Source organism: Camelus bactrianus, chromosome 2 (genome assembly GCF_048773025.1).
Source record: "Camelus bactrianus isolate YW-2024 breed Bactrian camel chromosome 2, ASM4877302v1, whole genome shotgun sequence".
Lineage (NCBI taxonomy): Eukaryota > Metazoa > Chordata > Mammalia > Artiodactyla > Camelidae > Camelus > Camelus bactrianus.
Genome location: NC_133540.1, coordinates 108,239,406 through 108,262,220, shown reverse-complemented (window position 1 = coordinate 108,262,220; position 22,815 = coordinate 108,239,406). Strand labels below are relative to the sequence as shown.

The 22,815-nt window shown below is 36.9% G+C and overlaps 2 protein-coding genes and 1 non-coding gene across 7 annotated transcripts in view; all 3 read left to right on the top strand.

Annotated features, from left to right (window-relative positions):
- KLHL5 (kelch like family member 5) overlaps positions 1 to 15,068 on the top strand; it is an 85,078-nt gene extending 70,010 nt beyond the window's left edge. For all 3 annotated transcript variants that reach the window (XM_074349105.1, XM_010962669.3, XM_010962668.3), the window contains one exon: positions 5 to 15,068. In XM_074349105.1, the coding sequence (XP_074205206.1) occupies positions 5 to 61 (57 nt within the window). In that variant the 3' untranslated portion in view covers positions 62 to 15,068. The remainder of the gene's footprint in view (positions 1 to 4) is intronic.
- On the top strand, positions 8,666 to 8,769 carry LOC123618983 (small nucleolar RNA U13). The gene has a single exon (XR_006727479.1). It is a non-coding gene; the product is annotated as a small nucleolar RNA U13 (small nucleolar RNA).
- A 2,843-nt stretch (positions 15,069 to 17,911) lies between the features above and the next one.
- The window catches only part of WDR19 (WD repeat domain 19), a 76,952-nt gene continuing 72,048 nt past the window's right edge, over positions 17,912 to 22,815 (top strand). The window contains exons 1-5 of one of the 3 annotated variants that reach the window (XM_045522383.2): positions 17,953 to 17,994; positions 19,186 to 19,355; positions 19,833 to 19,924; positions 20,224 to 20,289; positions 22,117 to 22,242. In XM_045522383.2, coding sequence (XP_045378339.1) covers positions 22,130 to 22,242 — 113 coding nt within the window. In that variant the 5' untranslated portion in view covers positions 17,953 to 17,994; positions 19,186 to 19,355; positions 19,833 to 19,924; positions 20,224 to 20,289; positions 22,117 to 22,129. Of the gene's footprint in view, positions 17,995 to 19,185; positions 19,356 to 19,832; positions 19,925 to 20,223; positions 20,290 to 22,116; positions 22,243 to 22,815 lie in introns of all 3 variants that reach the window. The other 2 variants (XM_074349083.1, XM_010962667.3) reach the window with 2 other exon arrangements.

Sequence of the window (22,815 nt, the reverse complement as noted above, 5' to 3'; positions counted from 1 at the left end):
TTAGGTTGCTCCACTGTGCCTAGGAAGAGCTGGGGCTTGCGTTGTGACTGTAAAATTATAACTTAGTGCTTTGTTTTCTAAATGAAGATATCATCTTCCTTTATGAATTTAGTATAATTATTCTACTATCAATGGGTATGTTTTTAGTAAATTAGCAAGGCCGCATTCCTGGGCACAAAGTGCCTGATCTCTAAGTGAAGATGTTAAAACAAAGGAGGAAAGAGTGGACAAACCAGGATTAAATATTTTCATTTCTTAGTAAATCAAAACTGCAGCTGGTGGCTTGTGAACATATGTTCCTGATACAAAATATGAGGACAAATGCACTGCTTCTGAACACAACCCAGTGCTAACTGGGAGTTTCGTTTCTTAATAATCAAGCACATTTCACTCACGTTATCTAGGCTGCTTTTATTACAGTGCTAATACAGCGAATTAAAACTTGTAACGTTTTACTTCGTAACTTTATCATACATGAGTTACAGTAATTTTTATTTGTTTGTTTAACCACAACCACTGTTTTAATGACATACTGAAGACTATGCATTTAATTTTTCTCAGAAATAGCTGCCATATATGTGCTTTGGTTGAGGATTGTATTTCTAGAATTGGCTTAGTCCAATGAATAAAGAAAAACGTTAAAGAATTAAAACAACAATGACCAAATAAAAACTGGATAGGATCTTTGGGATCTATTTAAACATTCATTCCATCTAGATTCAACAAGAACTCCATGTTATGATATTCTTAAATTGGAATTGAAACATGGTGTTTTGCATTAAATTTAAGATATGCAGTTTTATGTGGAGAAAATACATGTTCTATGCCCTCTAATGTTCTTTCACCTAATTAGTATTTAATTATGTGGATTTGCTTTCTTTTGTATTATTAAAAATGTTCTGATTTTGTCTTTTGATATTGACAGAATTGTATGGCTGTTCCTCTTTTCTCAAGTCTGTGTTTGCGCCCCTGCCTTGTTTCTTACCTTTTGCCACAGTTAGTAATCCTTTGTGCTTCTTTGTAATCAAACAGTTTGGGGGGAATGGGTTTACTGAATGTTTGAAAAATAAGTTTAAAGTTTATTACCCAAAGTTTTGTACATTTGTAAGCTCTTAATTACACATGTGAATGTTAATATTCTCAGTGAATTATTTATTGTTTGCAAAAAATGCACTGGGCAGTAACATTTTACGATAAATCTTTTAAGGTATAAGTCATTAACTTACATCTTAATATAAAGTGAGTACAAACTAAATTCCCATCTTTTAAAATACTATATTGTGGTTAATGTGTTTTTTATTTTGTATCAAGGTAACCTTTCTTTTAGTTGCTTCTTTTAAGAATTAAAACAAACGTTTTTTTAGCTGATTTTGAATGCTCATAAAATATTTCTACCTTTGAAACCAAGAAATTTAGTACTTCTAGTCCCAAAACAAATTCCATGGGCATTTTACTGATGTGGCCACTAAGAAAATAATAGTGATAGTGACAAATATGTTAATATTTCATATATTCATTATACTGTGGATATAAAGTCAGTTATTTTCCTGATAAAGAGGGATCAGCTGTAGAATATATTTACAAATTTAGGGTAAGGGAGAGAAGAGGAAAAGGTGTAAGAAACAAACAAGAATTCCCAAAGCAGAAACATACCAGTACATCCCTTCTTGACTTAGAGACTTAGACCTGTGACTTGAAAAGAAAATGCTTCTACTTGTGATCATTTCTCATCTCCACTCGCTTGTTCCCTGCACCCTCAGTGGAGCCAGACTCACCTCAGCGTAAAGGAACTGATTCTCTTCTCTGAGGATCTTCCTTTCCTTTACAGGATTCATTAGAACAGTCCCTTTGATTTTCTACCCCATTTGAGGGCCCCTCTAATGCAGTTTTGTAGTCAGTAGGATGTGCTCTCCTGGATACTAGTGAAGACAGCACTTCTTCTCTAGTGACAGAGCATTTGCCAAAACATTTATTCCACTCCTAGTCTGGGATCTTATAAATCTAGAGGAAAATACTGCTCTTTCTTGTATGCATCATCCAGCATTGCTGCCTTGACTTTTGCTGTTAACTTCTCCATTGACATGTCTGGCTGCTCTTTATTTTAACCCCAGTTAATGACCACCACATGAAAAATAATACTTGCTAGTAATTATTGAATGATTATTATGAACTAGCAACCAAGGTTTTTGCATGCATTAATGCACTTAAACTTCATAACAACTTTATGAGGTAAGTTCTATTATTATTCCCCCTTTATACAGATAAGGAAACTGGGGCAAAGAGAATTAACACCCAGATTTATATATAAGAAGATTTATATATTTATATAAGATTTATATATAAGAACTAAGTGGCAGAGCAGGGATTTGAATGCAGACAGTCTGGCTCGGGAGTCCTTTATCACTCCTGCTTCTAGGTAGAAAAGAAGTTTTATTTTATGTGAGAAATTATTTGTTTTAATAAAAAGAAAAGTAAAGGAGGTTTATGCCTTTTAGAAGTAAAATTTATCAGTCACACTCTTATCAGAAATTTTTGGTTCCTTAGTATCAGGGGGAATTTTGTCTAAATCTCTTATAGAATTTTATATACATTTTGCTTTAGAGAAGTAAATGCAAGAAAACATATTTAAAGTTTTATATGAAATATTAGATAAATTGCATGGTGTTTTGGATGAATGAACCATAAACAAATTCATTCATCAAAAATACACTTTGCTGCCACAAAGCAGATAACCTAGATGAAATGGACAGATTTCTAGAAACACAAAATTACCAAGAAGAAAAAAATCTAAACAGACCTATAGTAAGGAAGAGATCGAATCAATAATCCAAAAACCTCTCAACAAACTACAGAACCAGAATTTGGGTTGACAAATACAGACTGTATACTATGACAGACTAAGATTCGCTGCAGGAATACAGGGATAGTTCAACATACAAAAATCAATCAATGTGATATACCATGTAGTAGAATGTGGGGAGCTCAGCCTGAAGAAACCAGAACAGTGCCATGAAAATAAAGCTCTTTGTTATTTAAAAAAAAAAAAAAAAAAAACAGAATGAAGGGGAAAAGAAACAGAATGATCATCTCAACTGATAAGAAAAAGCATGTGACAAAAATCAACACCTTTTCATGGTAAAAGCAAACTAGAAGGAGAATGGAATGTCCTCATCCTGTTAAAAGGTGTTCATGAAAAACCCACAGGTAACAACATACTAAATGGTGAAAGATTGAAAGGTTTCTCTGAAAGTTCAGGAAAATGCCCACTCTGCTAGTCAACATTATACCAGAAGTTATAGGCAGAGCAATTAGGCAAGAAAAAATAAAATAACAGGAATCTCAATTAGAAAAGGAGAAGTAAGATTCTCTCCATTAGCAGCTGACATGATCTGACATATTAAAAATCCTAATGTTTTCAAGGTTCATCCATGTTGCAGCAGGTATCAGTACTTCATTTATTTTTATGGCTGAAAAATGTTCCGCTATATGTATGTACATCACAATTTGTTTATCCATTTGTCAACTCATGGATATTTGGGTTATTTCCACTTTTGACTACTGCGAATAATGCTGTTATGAATATTTGTGTGGAAGTTTTTGTTTGAACACATGTTTTCGGCGTTTTCTTTTTTTTTTTTTTTTTTTTTTTGGTATGTACCCTGGGTGAAGTTGCTGTCTTATAGGGAAATTCTATGTTTAGAATGATGCCATTTATATGAAATACCCAAAATAGTCAAATTCATAGAGACAACCAGGGTCTGCGAGGAAGAGGGAATAGGGGATGAACACGGGTTTTCCTTCTGGGGTGATGAAACTGTTCTAGAACTAATTAATGGTGTGGTTACACAACTTGACGAAAGTACTAAATGTCACTTATGGTCAATTGAGTGCATATTTTACAACAATAAAAAGTTTTACTAGGTACATTACAAATTGTTATTTAAATGTCATAGCAATATATATAACTAGGAGTAAAACTCTGCATTTATATACATTCCAAGGAGAATTTTTAAAAGTGTAATTTGCAAGTAAACAGATGTTTTAAAAATCTGACAGAAAGGCTCTTTAGATTTTAATTCTGGTCTAAGAAGAGAGTGAGAAACAATGACAAACCTAAGGGGAAAGTTTGATTGGCAGCTCTTCCCCAATGCTTGGTACACAACTGGCATTCCATAAATGTTTGTTGAAAGTCAAGACCAGTATCTTTTCATAAACTCTGTATAATGTTTGAAATTGTCGATAATATCTTAATTCTTACTCAGGAACAAACATTCAGTAAAATGATATATAATTTTACTATGAACTAGATTATAAATTCCCATGGAATATTTTCATTCTATTTTACTTTTTCAATTGGAGTAAAACAAAAATCAAATGCCATGAGAAGTTAAAGCCTAGTTTTGGCATTTCCTCCCTCTGGATCTCAGATACCTTTATCTTTGTAAGACTGCACCGTCTGATGGGAGACTCCCCCATCAGAGACTCTGTCCTTACGACTAAGGACTGAGAAAGTATGATGTTTATTTTTTATCTTCTCCGGGGCCTCAGCGACTCTGGTATCTCGTGAATTGCTTAAAGATGTGCGGTATTGATTGATGTAGGTATCAGCATCGTGACCAGACTTTACCGCCACCCTATTTTCCCCCAGCCCTGGGTAATTATTTCCTTTGGGCTAATGAGGTGCATCTAGAGAGGGAAGCCAGGGAAGCTTGGGAACCATATTCAGTGCCCTAGGTCTCTGCCCAGGCTGGTTGGTTTCATTTGATGAGATTTCTTTTGGATTAAAAAAAAATTATATTTAATTGATGTGTTTTAAAGTAGCTTTATATTAGTGAGTGACTAATACTAGTATAATGTTTGTGCCTTTAAAATAACTAAGGTAAGCTGGGAAGGCACACAGTGACTCAGTGACCATTTGATTGTGCTAAATGGTAGCATGCTCAGGGTATTAAAGTTACCATGAGTATACTATGTTTCAAAACTATTGACTGTTTATTTTATTTTTCTGAATAAATTCTCAGAAAATTCTATTGTCACTTCTAAAAAAAAGTAAACATTCTACTTGAAATTAAAAAATAGAATCAACTAAATTTTAAAAATAGTTTTCCTTAAAGTTATGCATCTTTATAAATCTGAAATACATGGTAAACTGGGCAGTTCAAAAGTGACATTGATGGGGTAAATTCTGTGGAAGGAAAGAAGTCCTTGCTTAGTGGTGGCTGAAGCCATGAGGTTAGAAGCTGTCATTCAAGAGCTGTCTGGGTCAGGGACAGAAGAGCTGCTGCACTGCATGTGAACTTCAGAGAAAGAAAATGCTGGGAAATAAGTTTAGCAAAAGCTGACCTACTTATCTGTCTGATTCTGTATCAGAAACTCAGCAGCAGAGCTACAGAGAAGGACTGAGGGAGTTAGTTAATCCAGTGGAGAATTCATTTATCTCAGAAACTTTCTGATCAATAAGGCATTGAGCAAATCAGTCGGGAGACTAAACTCTTACACGATAATAGATCATAACACAAAGGAGGAGAAAGAATGTTAGTTTCTTAAGGGCATGTACTGGGGTGTATTACTGTGTTCCCTGCAGCACTTAGCGTGTGGTCTACTGTTAAACCTTCGCGTAATAGGCTCTTGCTAATTACTTGTTGAATATAAATATCAAGTAGACTAGGTCCCTGAGGTAAAACACCTCAGAGGTATTGGAACCTAGGTTTACAGTCAGGCAGATTCTGAATCTCAGAACAACAACAACACATTATGAGATTTCTTTGTTCACATATGGAGGTGGGTGAAGGTAAAATTAGAAGAGGGGTGCAAAGCACTAGCATGGACATGGAAAACCAGAATATGTTCAGGAAGTAAGGAGCAGCCCTGGTGAGCTGACTGCAGCATCAAATACGTGCAGAGGAGTCGAGGGAAGTGTCAGCTAATTTATTGTTTTATTCAAATTAAGGATGACACTTACCCTTCTATCTGTGCATGACTCTAAAATAACATGGAGAAGCCCCAGATGGTCATAATAACGGCCAGAGATGCAGTCTGCACACAGGCCACCGTCTACTCCCTCCCCTGCTCTTCCCTCTGACTTTATTTAAACAGCCATATGGACCACTTAAATAGCTAAAGTATGTTAACTAAATGATCTATTTTCTCTTCTCCCAGCAAGATTATGACAGATTTTCAAATGTCACAGGCATTTTACCCAATATTTGGGTGGTAGGAAATGTTTATAATAATTTCTCTGCATTATATAAATTCTTCATAATAAGAAATCGTCATTGTGAAGATGGTACTAGATGATTGTTTAGGTCCCTTTCAGCTCCAGTAGTCAGTAATGCAGGTTGAGTATCATCTGACCCTGTCTTGACATTGGTACCCACCAGATATAACATCTTGGGATTTCCATCCCAGACGGAATCCAGAATGCTACAAAAGTTATCCATCCCCCATTGCTTGAACTACCTAGTCCAGTGATTCTCAACCATGGCGTCATGTTAGGATTACTTGAAGAACTCTTAAAATACCTAAATGCCTGGACTCTACCCCAGATATGGGCATGTCAGCCCCAGCTGGAACCCAGGTGATTATGTGCATCCATACCAAGAAACATTCCTTTTTGAAGGCCAAAATTAAGAGAAAAGTAGCCAATTCAAGGTTACACTTCAGCATCTAGGTCAAAAGAGTAAAGGTGGAGAAACTACAGGTCTGAGGTAAGCACACTGCAGGCCATAGGCCGAATCTGTCTGCTGTTCATTTTTGTAAATAAAGTTTCAGTGGACACAGACACGCCAGTTTGTTTGAATATTGTCTCTTGCTGCTTTTCTGCTATGACAACCTAGTTGAGCAGTTGTGAAAGAAACCATATCTTTCTCTTGATGTTTACAGAAGAAGTCTGCCAACCTGTGCCTCGAGGAGCAGTCTTCATCACCTAGGAAATGAGGCCTCTGAGGATGGAAATGAGGAAAATAATTACCTAGCAAAGAAAACGGTAAACCAAGGTGGAACTCCCAACATCAAGAAAGGGATTGAAAAAAGACAGAGCGAGGATGAAAGGCTGAGGAACAAGGCCTTGAGCTCGGCCTGTCAGGCCTCCCCACCAAGTCTCTAAGAAAGTCTACTCTGGGCCTGAAGGCAATTAGAGCCTTTCTCAGGTGTTGAAGCGTCTGAATGAAATTGGGCTAAAAGCTCATGTTTTATTCAGTTGCCTCCACCTTGGTAATTTGTTGAATATATAGGGAGGTTGAGTCCCCTTGATTATGTAGTGGACAGTGTGCTGAGCACTTTGTATATGTTAATACATTTCATCTTTACAATAGCCCGATGAAGTAGATATGATTATTCCCACTTAACGATGTCGAAACTAGCTAGTAAATAATAGAGCAAAATTAAAAAACCAACCAGACATGTATGACCTTAGAGCCTTTAAAAAAAATCTTTGCAGGATTGCCACATGGAGGTGAATTTTAGCTGTCTCGATTACATAGGATGATACATATTTGATGCCAAAATCAGATATTGTGATAGTGCCCTCGTCACATCTGTGCTACCTGTTAAGTTTTTACTTTTAATGAGTAGGAACAGGCTGGGTAGTCCTGTATACCCTACACACACACACACACACACACACACACACACACACACACACACACACACCTTACTAAGTACCTTTCTGTGGTGAGAGGACAAAAGAAGGGCATTTTGTAAGGATGGCATATTCAGTGTCCTGGGTACAGAGAAGGATTGTTGTTGTTCATAGAGTGAAGAGCAAGGATGCTGAGTAGAGCAGTAATGGATGGAAATGAGAAGAAGAGGCATTAGTAGAAAGTCATAAATCAATTATGAGAAGTTTAGTATATTTTAAGAGAGACAAATGCTTCAAAATTCTAAGGATATGAGGAAGATGCTTCTGTAGCTATGATATATTAGTCAGGGTCCAGTCAGGAGACAGACACCACATAATCGTTTGAACAGGGAAGTGCTGATATAAAGAATCATGTGCTTTAATAAAGGATTGGACTCATGAAGGATTGGTTATTAAGGTCTGGGATTTGATTCTGCCTATTTGCAAATTAGTAACTTAGCCTGATAATGTTTCATGGATGCTGGCAGAAGACACAAAATTCCTGGATCAGAGACAAGGGGCTTTATTACTGAAGCACAGAAAGCAGCATGACTATCATCTTTGGGTTAATTCCCCTTGCCTCCCAAGTTCCCTAGAAGCAGCTTGGAGGATCCCAGGTGGGAAGTCCCCTGACATGAGGAATCTCCTGCCTTTGGAGTAAATGGTAAACAACCCTAAATTTAAGCTGTGTCTCAAATTTTAAACTTAATGTGTACTATTTATTACTCCTCCCATGATCTGATTCCCTTGTTCAGCCTCAATTAAACTTCAGATTCAGAAGTTCAACAGAGACGTGGAAGTAAATCTCATGTTCTAACAAAAGGTCAACTGAGAGAGGCAAAGTGATGTTCTCTTCCTTTTCTGCAGGAACTAACAATAACAACAAAACCGGCTCTGGCCATCTTAGACTATGACATAGCAGACTATGGACCTTTCCTTGGAGAAATGGGAGGGAGAAAAAAAAAGAGCTACTAAGTACTGGAAGGAAAAAAAAATGATTTATAGGGGATATCACAGAGCTGAACAGAGATGGGGAAAATAAAGAATAGTAGTTCGTAGTTCATGAGCGTGATGATTGGGTGCTCATGCACCTGTGTGACATGTGCCTCCCTCGAACCTTGTTACAAGGTTGGCACATTACCCATCTGACATGAGAAAAAAAAAAAAGAATAGAGGATGAAATATTAAGATTTACATGGCTTTTGAAAGTAAAAACAATAGAGAATTAATCTAGTAAAATAAAAACAATAAATAATTTAAATTTCTTTTTTAAAAAATCATTTTCCTTTCCTAATAATGCAATCTAAAGCCATTAGGTGGAGCATGGTAAGGATGGCGTCTGCAGTGGTGCTGAGGGAAGTCATGGTGGTCCAGCTTCAAGTATTAGAGTCCAAGTGGGGTGAAGGGGTCATCCTACCGAGGAGAGGGGTGGGCTGGGGTAGGGTGTCAGACCCCAAGCAAGGTAAGGAACGTAACCACACAGGGGGCAGCCTGCATTGGAGAGTCAGAGCCTGAGCAGTGAGGAAGGGGTGTGTGTGGAGAGGCTGACTCGAGAAAAGCCTAGAGAGGAGTTAGAGCCCAGCAGGGAGGGGTGGGCATCCGGGCAGAGGGGTTGGGGGAAGGGATTAGAGAGTGTTTGCATACAAGGGTGTGTTACTGAGATTTGTAATAAGAAATAACATATTTGATCTTCCTCCCAGTTTCTAGCACACAGCTCCTGAAATCCTTGGAATTTCCTGAGATGAGGTCAATTCGTTGTGTTAATGAGGTGAATTTTGGAAAGCACTAAGGATGGAGATTGGTTGCCAGGAGAACCAACTTAGTGATTAGTCCCACCTCCCTGACCTCAGGGGAGGGGGAGGGGCTGGAAGTTGAATTAGTTGCAAATGGCTAATGGTCAATGATTTAACCAATTGTGCTTATATGATAAAACCTCTATAAAAGCCCAAAAGGATGGTGTTCTGAGAGCTTCCGGGTTGGTGAACAGTTGGAGGCTCGAGGAGAGTGGTGTGATAGGTGAGGGCATGGAAGCTCTGAACCCTTTCTCCATACCTTGCCCTATGCATCTCTTCCATCTGGTTGTTCCTGAGTTATATCCTTTTATTATAAACCAGTAAGTAAAACATTTCTATGAGCAACTCCAGCAAATTAATGGAAACCAAGGAGGAGATTGTTGAAACCTTCAATCTATAGCTGGTTGGTCAGAATCACAGGTGACACCGGGACTTAAGATTGGTGTCAGGAGTGTCTGGGTGGGTTGGGGAGGGGCAACGGTCTTGTAGGACTGAGTCCTTAACGCTTGGGATCTGATGATATTTCCAGGAAGTGTCAGAATTGAGTTAAATTGTTAGGCCACCCAGCTGGTATTGGAGAATTGCTTGGTGGTGTGGAAAAACCCCACAGACAGCAGAATTGGTCCCAGAACCATTAAAGAGGGTTGATCAAGTTAGTGATTATATTAAGGATAATGAAATACTAGAATCTCACTGTTGGAGAAGGGAGTTATAAATACAAACAAGCAAACAAACAAACTAGAATGAACCCTGATAGTATTGAATTGGAATTGGACACATCAGTGTGAATTCAGTTTTCAAGAAAGATTTAGATAGATACATAGATAGATAGATAGATAAATATTCCCTAGCTGAGTCCACAGAGAGTCTGGGAATAGCAATGACCATACCCTGTACCCAGACCTTGGCTTCTAAATACCATTTTTTACTAAAAGGAATGAAAGATCCTTGGAAAAATGGCTAGTTCCAGAGATAGGGCAGGGAAAATACAAGGTGAACCTGGAACATATTATTGTGCCAGTGAACAAGGCTGTGCTCAAAGAATGTTGGGGGCATAGCAAAAGAACATGAAGTCAGCTTCCAGGAGCTTCTACTGGCCAAACTGGAGCCAATTTAAGCATAAAATAGAGTCATGAACTATATCCCTTTGAATAAAATAAGAACCCATACAGATATAAAAAAAACATACAAACTGAAATTTTGATATGGGACAAGTTACTTATATAGTTTTAAAATATCTCCCCCCAAATATTCATTTATTACAAAGGGCAAAGAATAACTTTACAGTTGAGAAGTCTGGCAGATACGGCTTTAATCAAATGATCAAAGTGAACATCATCAGAGTGGGACAAATCAAAATCTTACATCACATGATAAGATGGGGTGAGACGAACACAGCATCACTTCTGTGACATTCCTGCCAAAGATGCACAATCTGTATCTAATCATGAGGAAATATCAGACAAAGTAAAACTGAGAGTCATTCTACAGAGAGTAGCCTGGAATTTTTAAACATGTTGAGGCATGAAAGTTAAGATTGAGCAGCTGATTGAAGACTAAAGAAACATGACAGTTAAATGCAGATTAACTAGATTGAATTCTTTCACTGTAAGGGACGTTATAGAGACAACTGTCAAAATTTTTATGGTTCTGTGAATTAGATGATAGCCATGTGTTGATGTTAACTTCTTGGTTTGTATGGTTGTATTGTGGTTTTGTAGATAAGTGTCTTTGTAGTAAATACAAAGTATTCTGGGGTGATGGGCCATCATGCTGGCAACTTAGTTCAGGGAGAAAAAAAGTTACTTTCTGTAACTTTTGATTGTTTCAAAATTTGGTAATGTGGTGTTTTAAAAAAAAAAAAAAAGCCCATTTTAGGCTTGACAACACGTTCTCCATGTTCTAAGTGTCCTCCCAGTTTTCCACAAAGCAAATTTCCTGCCCTCCTCCGGAGTTCCTCAGAATGTCTTTATATCTTCTCTCTCTCTCTCTCTTTTTTTTTTTAAATAAAAATTCATATTTATGGTGTGTTTTCAAGAAAAAACTTGGAAGTCTGCCGCTACTTAATATAATATTCACATCTCTCCATCCTACTACTATGATCTTTCCTATTCTGTTTTTATTTTCCTTAATTTCTTCCCCTTCCTTTGGCATACTTCTCCTCTGTTCTTTTAGAGAGTTGTCTTCAATCAATTGTTTACCCTTGGAGGACAGGCCGAGAAGTTTTTGAATCACTTATTTTTGGGACAAGGACTACGCTTTGGTCCCTGCATGCTCATTAGTGAAGACCTAAACACCCAGTTTAACAAAAGATTCAAAGTCTCCAGATACAGTATATTCTTAGGTATATTCAGAATATAGGCAAGTCACAGCTTCTACCTAAGGCTCTTTATGAGACAAAAAACTTGGATCATGGGATTAACTAGAGCCAATAGTTATTTTATGACAAGCTTTAATCTGATTTTCAGAAAAGCTAGTTTTGTTTTATCAAGAAAATCACACTAAATGTAAAGATTTAATGTTTGTGCATAAGGTTGTTTTTTTTAATTAAGCTTTTTTTTTTTTTTTTTTTTTGGTTTGATTTTTTTGGGGAGGATGGGGGTAATTAGATTTATTTATTTTAATGGAGGTACTGGAGATTTAACCCAGGACCTTGGATATGCTAAGCATGTGCTCTACCACTGAGCTACAACCTCACCCTAAAAGTAACCATTTTAAAGCAAACAATTCAGTAGTATTTAGTACATTAATAATGTTGGGTAACAACCACTTCTGTCTAGTTCCAAAACATTTTCATAAGTCCAAAAGAAAATCCCTTAGTCACTAAGCAGTTACCACCCCCACCCCCCATTCCTCCTTTTCCAGTCCCTGATAACCAGCTATCTGAATTCTGTCTCTATGGATTTACCAATTCTGGATACTTCGTGTAGAATTATACATTTGTAACTCTTTATGTCAGGCTTCTTTTATTAAGCATATTTTTAAGATTCATCCATGTTGTAGCATGAAATGTATCAACACTTCATTCTTTTTATGACTGGAATAACATTCTGTTGTATGTGTCTATTTCAGTTTGTTCACCCATTCATGGACATTTGGCTTGTTTCTACTTTTTGGCTAACGTGAAAAGTGCTGCTATGAACATGTGTGTACAAGTATTTGTTTGAATCCCTGTTTTTAATTCTTTGGGGTATATACCTAGGAGTGGGATTGCTGAGTCATATGGTAATTCTACGTTTAACTTTTTAAGGAACTGTCAAACTGGTTTCCAAAGCAACAAAGACATTTTGCATTCATGAGTATAGGTTTTTAAGAGAAGTAGCCATCCAACTTCAGAAACAAAACAGGCTTTCCATCTGCTTCCTTGGATTTGGCAAATCTAGAATAAATCAATAGTTCTCACTCTGACTGTACACCACAGAGTTAAAAAAAAAAAAGAAAAGAAAGAAAGAAAATACAGTCTTCATTTCTAGAAATTCTGTTTCAATAAATCTCAGTTGAGCCTGAGCCACCCCAAGTGATCCCCAAGTAGTTCTAGTGGCAGTTGGGATTCAGAACTAAAATGCGAACTCAGGGGAAGTAGTGCAAAAAATTCCCTCTAGAGAAGAGGAATCATTAAATTGTCATGGACCCAGAGCTAATTTTAATTTCTTAATTTCCTTGGATATTTGATTCACAGCCATGTATCTGCACATAGAATCATGCTTGACACAGAATTGGACAAAAATAATTGGCTTAATGTTGAATATTCAATTATATTTTAAGCTTAAAATTAATCATATATAATAGCAATTAATAATTTTTTAAACGACATTCATATTTTTAGCTACTGATGTTAGTTAGGAAACCAAAGGGAAATGTGTTCAATTTAGGATCCCTGATCAAATATTATTTTTGAATACACCATCTTTCCCTAATTATTGTTATGCTTAGTAGACTTCCTTTCTCTATAATATTGGTAGGAAATTATTTCTTCAAGTGGCCATCATTTTAAAGTCTAGAAGTATAAATGATAAGTTGGAGGCAAAATATAAGATAATCAAACAATACTGGCATTTACTGGAAATGTAGTGTGCAATAAAAACTCTCTATATTTATATCTACTTATTTTAAAATCTGAATTCTACCTAAATTTCCTAGTTCCTTTTTCTATACTTACTATTAAACATCATTATTTTTTCTCCCCAAGCCCATGCTATTCTCTTTCTCTTCACCTTGGTAGCTCTCCTCTCTCTCTCTCTTTGAAAAAATATTTTCTGGATATTATAGTAAGTTATGTTACTCATTTTTTCCCTAGTATCATTTTGACAAGCTTCATGCAATTTTTACCAGTTTTTATAGCAGATTCTGACAAATATTTTTTCATAATGCCATGCTTTTCCAAATAAATTAGTGGTTCCTGAAGACTGCTGTAACACATACTTATTTATGCTTAAATAAACAATTAATTATAAGTTGTATAGTTTATATTAAAAAAAATAGCTTTGTGCTCTCTAGAATTACCCCCTCCCATAGGTTGTATAATGGATTGGCTAATTCTTCAGGGAATCTCTCCCAACAAGCAGACAACAGATCCTTTCCCAGATGAACAAGCTTAATCATGTTCCTGGTTCTTAAGTTTTAGAATGGGAAGCTGTTTTTCCCTTTTCTCTCAAATATTATATTACATAAGATTTTGTATTCAGGTGAGGATATATGTATTTCCAAAGGATACAAATATTTCCAGCTAAAAATATTTTTTTATCAATTTTCAAGTTCCAATATAGAAAAATGAAGCTGATAATTATCACTACAATGGTAATCATATTACAATATATAAATGTAGCAAACCAATAAGTTGTACACCTTAAATTTATACCATGTTGTATGTCAAACATATTTCAATTTTTAAAAAGTGAAGCTGAGAAAGTTAAGTACATTATCTAAGTTACTAAGTGGTTGTTACTGGGTTCAAATAACCTTGTCTACATCTTCCACTGTACTTCATTACCTCTAAATAGCTTTTGTCCCTTATCTATTGAAATCCTACCTATCCTGTTAGCCTAATGAGAAAAACAGAACCTTTAAAAACAAGAAACCTAGGCATTAATTGGGATCCCTGATTTATGTAAAATAGTAATACTAAATGCTTCTTGCAGCCTAAAAATAATAAATTGAAAAGTGACTTTCATAAGGCATATACCAGGAAAAGATTTGTTGCTTTGTAAACTTAATCAACATTAAAAAAATACAGACTGTTTTTAGTACAACACGTATGACAAAGGCTTCAAAAAGTCTTTCGTTAGGACTAAGGGTCATTGAGTGGGCAGTATAGTGTATATTATTAAATAATTTGCAGAAGAGCATGTTAAAGTGGCCCACAAATATTTGAAAAGTTTTCAAATTTATTAGCTCTCAGAGAAATGTAAGTTAAAGTGACAATGAGTATCCTTATGAAGCAATCTCTTGTGGTTTTGATTTATATTTCCCTGATGACTCATGATGTTGGGCAACTTTGCCTAAGTTTATTAGTCATTCATATATCTTCTTTGGAGAAAAGTCTATTGAAGTCATTTGCCCATTTTTAATGGGGTTATTTGTTTTTTTATTGTTGTGTTGTAAAACTTCTTTACATATTTTGGATGTAAGTCTCTTATCAGATAAATGACTTGCAAATATTTTCTGCCAGTCTATGGGTTGTCTTTTCACTTTCATGATGGTGTCCTCTGGGGGACAAGAGTTTCACATTTTGATAAAGCCCCATTTATCTATTTTTTTCTTTTGTCATTTGTGGTTTTGATGTTGCAAGATAATAGGAAGTAAATATATTGATCTCTGCCCCTGGTTCCTGGCACAGAGCTCCTGCAACTTTTGTAATTTCCTGGGCGATAGGAGTGGCTTTTGTTGTAATGAGGTGACTCTGGATGGGCTCCTGGATGGCTCCTGGATGGGGGCTGGTCACCAGAAAGACTAAGGCATGATTGTAAGCTTGGAATTTTCAGCCTCACCCCATATTCTCTTGAGAAGGGAGAAGGGCTGAAAATGGACTTAATGATCTACCATGCCTACGTGATGAAGCCTCCATAATCATCTGGGGTTTACAGAGCTTCCAGGTTGATGAACACACCCCTCATCGGGAGGGTGACACACCCCAACTCTGCGAGAATAGAAGTTACTGAGTTCAGAGCCCTCCTAGGCCTTACTTACCCTATGTATCTCTGCATCTATCTGTTCACCTGTATCCTCTAATAAAGTGGTAAATGTTTCCCTGAGTTCCGTGAGCTGCTCTAGCAAATTATTTGAACCTGAGAAGGAGGCAGTGTGAACCCCTGATTTGTACCAAATCCAACAGAAGTTGTGTATAACCTGGGGGCCTATTATTCGAAATTGGCATCTGAATTAGGGTGGGACTGAGCTCTTAATCTGTGGGATCTGACACTATCTCCAGGTAGTGTTAGAATTAAGTCATAGGATACCCAGCTGGTGTGAAAGAGAATTGCTTGGTGTGTGGAAAACCACATACACATTTGGCGACCAGATGTGAAGTGATAGTTTCTGTATAAATAATAAAAGGAGACAAACGGGAGAGAAAGACAAGGTAGGGAAGAACTGGGTTTTTCTCTACACAGGAGGTGGAAGACTGAGGGTTTTTTCCAACTCAGGTGTCATATCCAAGAAATCACTGCTTACACCAAAATCATGATCTTCTATTTTTCCTCTAAGAATTGTATAGTTTTAATCCTTACATTTAGGTCTTTAATTCATTTAAGTTAATTTTTGTATATTTTGTGAGGTGGGGGGGTCCTACTTCATTTTTTGCATGCATACCCAGTTGTCCCAACACCATTTGTTGAAAAGACAATTCTTTCCCTCATTGGATTGTCTTGACAACCTTCCTGAAAATCAGTTGGTCACAAGTGCTTATTTTTATTTCTGGACTCTCAAGTCTATTGCATTGATCTATATAGCTATCCTTATGCCAGTTTCACACTGTTTTGGTTCCTATAGTTCTGCAGTAAGTTTTGATGTCAAAAAATGTGAGTCCTCCAACTTTGTTCTTTTTTTTTCAAGTGTTTTGTTTATTCTGGCTCCCTTGGAATTTTAGGATTAGCTTTATTTCTATAGCTGGGAATAGACCCATAACAAGAGATGGAATTTGCAACTGAAACAACTTCCCACCCAAAAAAAAAAGTGCTCAATAAGACTAATTGCCTAATATCTCTTAATAAGTTGACTTCTTTCAGTTCCTTATATCTATTCTTACTCTATCACTTTACAGTGACCTCTTCTTCTGAGAGAAAACCAATAGTCTTAAAAATAACTACTATGAACCTCTTGAATTGCTTCTCCGTGGTTTGCAGGACTCTATACTCTCCTGATTTTCTTTCTTTCTCTCTTTCTTTCTTTCTTTCTTTCCTTTTTTGTTGACCTAATTTAACTTTTCTATATGTAAACTTCCACTGAAGGGTGGTAGAATATATCACCCCAAAATATGCCACTTTGGCATAAGGATTATTTTGAGCTAAAGGTACAGGAGATGCAAAAGGACATTCTACTCTTCCCTTTTCATCCTGAAAACAGGAGATTAAAAACTCCCATGTAAAAGATGCCCTCCCTGTACCAGAAGGAAAATAACATTCCTACTATCAAGGAGAAGTTGAGATTAATTCTGTACAAACAGACCTTGTTAAAATTATTTTCTTCCTTTAGCTTTACTACATAATTTAGTTACTTTTTCACAATTGTCTCTCTTTGTTTAATCCAACAGAAAAGCATATAAGTTTCACCAATTCTTTGGATCTCTTCCTTATGAGGGCTCCCATATCATGTAAACATAACACATCTAAATTTGTATGCTTTTCTGCTGTTAATTGGTCTTCTATCAGTTTAATTCTCAGGCCCTAAGAAGGTAAAAGTAAAATTTTGTCTCCTTACATTCCCTAAATCTAAAAAGTCCCATTCACTCTTAAATATTACAAGGACAATTTCTGAATTTCTACTTCTCCAACCTTTTTCTCCTTCACCCAATGACCTATTAAAGAAATCGTTTACTTTGCAATTCTTGCATCCAAAATTAAAAATCTGAAGATACGACCAGCAGAAATCAGTCTTCAGCTTTAACATCCTTTGAATGGCTGCAGAGTAATCTCTTTCGAGGGAACCAATTCTTAGCTTTTATCCAACACTTAGCTCCTTTCTTTTCTTGAACTTCTCAGCGCCCCCTCTGGCCACCAGGCTCCTTAGCAGCCCCTGTTGCAATTTACGCAGGCGCATTCCAGGTCTCACAGTGCCCGCCTCCTCGCGGTGAGTCTCCGAATCTCATCCAATCAGGGCCCAGCCAGAAAGCCCAGGCTCAGCAAGGTCTCGCGACGCTCAGCTTCTGAGGGTTTTGCTTCTCTGGCGTCACGTCATCCCAGTCCACGCCTCCTTCCCTCCCTCCCCGGCGCAGGGCTCCGAGAGGCACCGCCCTTCAGCTGGCGCTCGCTGATTGGTCACTGCTCGCGCTGTCTCCTGGGTGACGGGAACGCGGTAGCCTTCTTGGAGGAGACCGGGTGCGCCTGCGCACTTGCTAGATCGCGCGGCCGCTGGAGCTTTGAGATGAAGGTAAATAACCTACAAACCCCGGGGGGGCGGGAAGACGCGACCCCTGACCCTCCCCTTAGCCCTTCGAGCATCGCTTTGAAGGTAGGGTTTGTGACTATCTCCCTCCTCCCGAGTGCGTGAGGACTGGAGAAAAGAGCGGGATGACCAAGGATGGAGAGAGCAGGGGCGAAGTTGAAGGAATGGGGAGAAAGGAAGGAAAATTGAAGAGGAGAAGGCGGGGAAGGAGGCCTCTCGTTTCTGGGATCGCGGACGGAGGTGAAGCTGTGTGGGAAGAGGGAACGCCGCTGCGGCCGGCGGTGAGCAGACTGGATCTGAACACCCCGGACTTCGCACGGCAGAAGGAACATGTCGTGTGAATGTATTTGGAGGGTCGTGGTGAAGTTGACTCGTTCGGACGTCACGAGCTGCCTAGTTTCTTGCAGCTAAACCCCTGGCAAGCCGCGCAACTGCTCAGCACCCTAAAAAGAGTGAAAGCCTCCGAAAGAATAACCTCAAATTGTACTGCCTGTGACTGGTGCAATTTTACAGATCACTTGGTGGCAGTGTACAGTATTCACGGGGAAATTGCACACGTAGATCTCACACTCAAGAGCGTCATCCTCTGCGTGCACAATTCCTAGGCTTGGGCTTCTCGTGAACCCTATTCCCCGGTCCCTGGCTACAGCTCATTCACTCTTTATCAAGTAATACCCCCGCCCCCCGGCCCTGATCTGGTAAAGAAATGGAAAGCTCGATTTTAAAATTATTTTATGCATTCTCATGGCTATTAGTGTGGAGATTGGAATTGACGGACCGGTAATCTTAACTCACATTTCTAAAGCTCTTCACAATTTATGAAGTACCAGAAGTAATGAGATAGTTATACCTGGTTTACAGCTGAGAATTCTGTGCTTGAGGCAATTTAATCTACCTGCTTTAAGCCCTACAGCTAATAAATAAAGGCAAGGTCTAAACGTTGGTTTTCTGGTTGTAAAGCTAGCACCTTTTCCATCTCATTGTATGGGTAGCGAGCATCTATATAGCTACTTTGAAGAAAATTAATATGTAAATTCACAACCAGAAGGAGATCTGCCATGAAGCTAGTGAAATTCAAGTTTAGGGATCTCTCACTTGCATGGTAGGATTCCAGGGCAATGTGGTCATAAAATTGCAAAGTAAGATGCGTTTAAACTTCTTTTTTTTTTCTGTAAGGGTGTCTTTGTGCTCCACAAAACTTGGATGTACCTGTGATTATAGCACATCCCTGTTTTCCACAGAGGTGGATTTCATCTTCGCTTTAACATAGGAAATGCCTATGATTGGTGTTTAATTTTGACCACTGGAAGAGTTTTATGTTGCCAAATTAAACACTTAATGATGAAGTAAGTAAGTAATAGATAAAGGAAAAAAATAATTTTGAAGGAAGTATGGGCATTTTGTATTTCTATCATGGTTAAGTTTTTAGTGGCAGTTTTGTTAATCCCCCCAAATCCATGCCATTGATAACTAGCTAAATTCAAGTTTAAATTAGTTAAATCTTTAATAGCTTTAAAACACTAAGGTTATAAATTTTTATAAAATTAATATTGAAAAACATTCAAATGCAAAAAAGTTTTATTGCAAACGCTTCCATACATATTGAGGTCTGTGCTTTACCAACCAGACTGTGGGTTTTTTGTCTGGTTGGTTAATTGATTCATCATTTTGTTTGTTATATTGACTTCTTTTGGGTAATCTGTACCATAAGCCCTCACCATCCTGAATCCTACTGTTTTCATTATTGTGTTTTGACATCTTTTTTGATCAACACTTAATTGTATATTTTGAAAATATAAAGATTGTGGGTTTTTGTTTTTTAGTGTGTTTTCTCACTGCTAGAAAAGACTTGGCTTGGCACACCGATACAGTTTACCTGGCAGAAAACATCAGGAAACTACCTTGCAGTAACAGGGTAAGAAATCATTAAATGTTAGTATGTCATCCTGACTCCAAATGGTTGTATGCCCACCTAACCCCACCATCTATTCAGTAGAAATTCTTGGATGAAATTAAAATGGTGGGAAAAGTAATATATTCATTTCTGTTAACATCATAGTTCATAGAAATTTTTTCCTGATAATAATTTTTTAGATATAAATTATGAAACTATCATGAGAGAATATTGAAATCACTTGGATGTAAAAGACTTTTTATATAGAGAGATAAATAAGAAACATTTACATCATATCTTTGTGTTCTAATTGCTTTTAGAGCTGATCATATTGTGAAAATCTTTGATCGCCATGGTCAAAAAAGAAGTGAAATTAACTTATCTGGGTAAGTACAGAGGTAGATCAAAAACTTTTTCAGGCTTTATTGCCTAAAAGATAAAAAAAAAAGCACTGTTCTAAGACTATAATCAAATAGAATTTTATGATTTATATCTAAACTGTATCTCCTCTTTTGCTTTCTCCAGTTTCAAAGAGGTTTGTTTTTTTATACCATAAGCAGTCAATGAAATATGTAGCTATATAGCATATAAGTTAGAGTTTATACTTATAAACACTCATACATTCACAGATGAGCTTTAAGGCAGAATTATAAATGAGTCTTAAATGAGAATTCTTACTTCATTATAAATAAGCCTTAGTGTGTATATATGCAGCTAAGATATGCCTGTATGACATGTATTATTTCCTCTCTAATAAATTCTTGGAAAATACTTTCCGTATACTTCTTAAAGGATGAAGACTTTATATTATCCATTTTAAGGAAATCCTTCTAGATTCCAACAAGCATAACGAAAGCATTTTTAATGGTTCCATGTAATCATTACCTGTGTTAGTTATTTTACTGATAGTCTCAGTGGTTATTAACGATGTGTCGAGTCCTTCAGCTGAATGGTCTTATGCTGCCAGGCATTTTAAATTCATGTCTGCTTTCTGTAGTTTATTGCCACCATCTTTGCAAATCAGGTTGTTTTACTTCTCTCCCACCCACCTGATGGCACCATGTTGCTATTTCTCATCGCTCTCTTAATTGTTGCTTCTGGCTTCTGTATTCTGGGGTACAGAGGGAAAGCTCGTTATAATCTCGTCTAAAGTAAAGTAAGAAGGCACTTAGTAGGAAAACTTCTTTGAGTAAATTATATGAGCTTTATTACGTGATCTCTGTGACATCTATTTTGATTATATATGGCCTTATTTTTTTTACATCTAAGTTCTTTGCTGTATTGATTAAGTTGAATTACACTGATAAAAGATCTCCAGATAAACCAATTGATCAACAATTTGAAGGCCTCCCTCTTCCATGCTCCACATATCTCTGAAAATATAGAAAATTAAGATCCGACAACATATTTTAACAGTTTGAAGAATAACTGAAGTAATTCCCCAGCTGTCTTAAATGTAAGTCTGAGTATGGCTTACCCAGATACCCAAAATAACATCAGAGAAGGAAAAGCTAATCCTCAAGGAAGTTTCTAAATTATAATAAATGCTCTGGAGTAATTTTAAACAGTAAGAAACATGTTAAATAGACCATTTCCTATTTATAACTATTTTGGCATGTTAATTGAATCACTCTTCTTATTCTATTAAGGTATGAAATGAAAGTAACATTTCTTACTATTTCAGAATTCAGTCTTATTGTTGTTTACAATCCTGCACCTACCCAGCCTTGATCTGTTTAGTACACAGCTTATGTAGATATAATTTCACTTCTTATCAGTACCTTCTTTTTCCCTTTGTAAATCTGGAAATAATCTTTCAAAAGGTGATTGTACAAATTACCTCCTGATTCCCAGATGTGATTCATTTCTAGAGGTGCTGGATGAGTTTGTTTTACCAAAAGGCCAGGTTCCTTCTAGGTATCAAGAAAACCTGCTAACTTATCAGGTATAATTGCATTTAATATTGTATATGAGAGTGATATTTAAAATAGAATTCAATTTTTTTCTGTCTCCTCAACAACAACAAAATTGATGTTAGTATTATCCAAGCAGTGAATGATGAGTTATAGTTTTCACTTTAGAAAGTTTATGACCTATTCAAATAGATTGAATGATCTTGTTACAGGAAAAAATCACAAATAGTTGAGTGTTTAAATTTCTTTCTCCTACTTAAAAAAAAAAGTATAGTGATGTCTTGCTCTCTTTTTAACAAGTAACTGTGTTGCTATGGACTGGGATAAAGATGGAGATATCCTAGCTGTGATTGCCGAGAAATCCAGTTGCATTTATCTATGGGATGCCAACACAAATAAAACCAGCCAGTTAGACAGTGGCATGCGGTAAGAACAACTTTTTTTTGAATCTTCGCTTAGAAGCATGAATGATTTGCAGATTTGATGCTAACAATACTTACTACTTTCATCATAAAGATGCATTGTTGGATAATTTTCTTATAAAGGAAAAAGTTCATTTCTTTTTAAATTGTTATATTTAACTCTATTAATTTTGCCCAATTAATTAGAATAAAATTGTTATAATTATAAAGTATAAACAGCTTCTTAAAAAGTTGCTTTCAATGGAACAGACTAAAAAGTCCAAAGGAGAAGCAAAACATATATGGGAAAACCTGTAGATGGGATTGGCTGCAGGCATGGCTGAATCTAGGGTTCTCATGATGCAGTCAAGACTGTCTCCATCTCTTGGCCCCTCTTTTCCCTCTGTTGACTTCTTCTAAGTCAGACTCTTGATGGCTACTGGCAGGTATCAGCTTAAACAGTTCTTCACAGCAAGTTATGCCAGAGAAAAAAGCATGTCCCTGTCCCATCCCCAGTGTCCACTCAGTTCTTCAAAAGGTCTCTGAATGGGGTAGGCAAGGCCGTGGGATTGATAATTCTACCTGGTGAAGAGTAGGG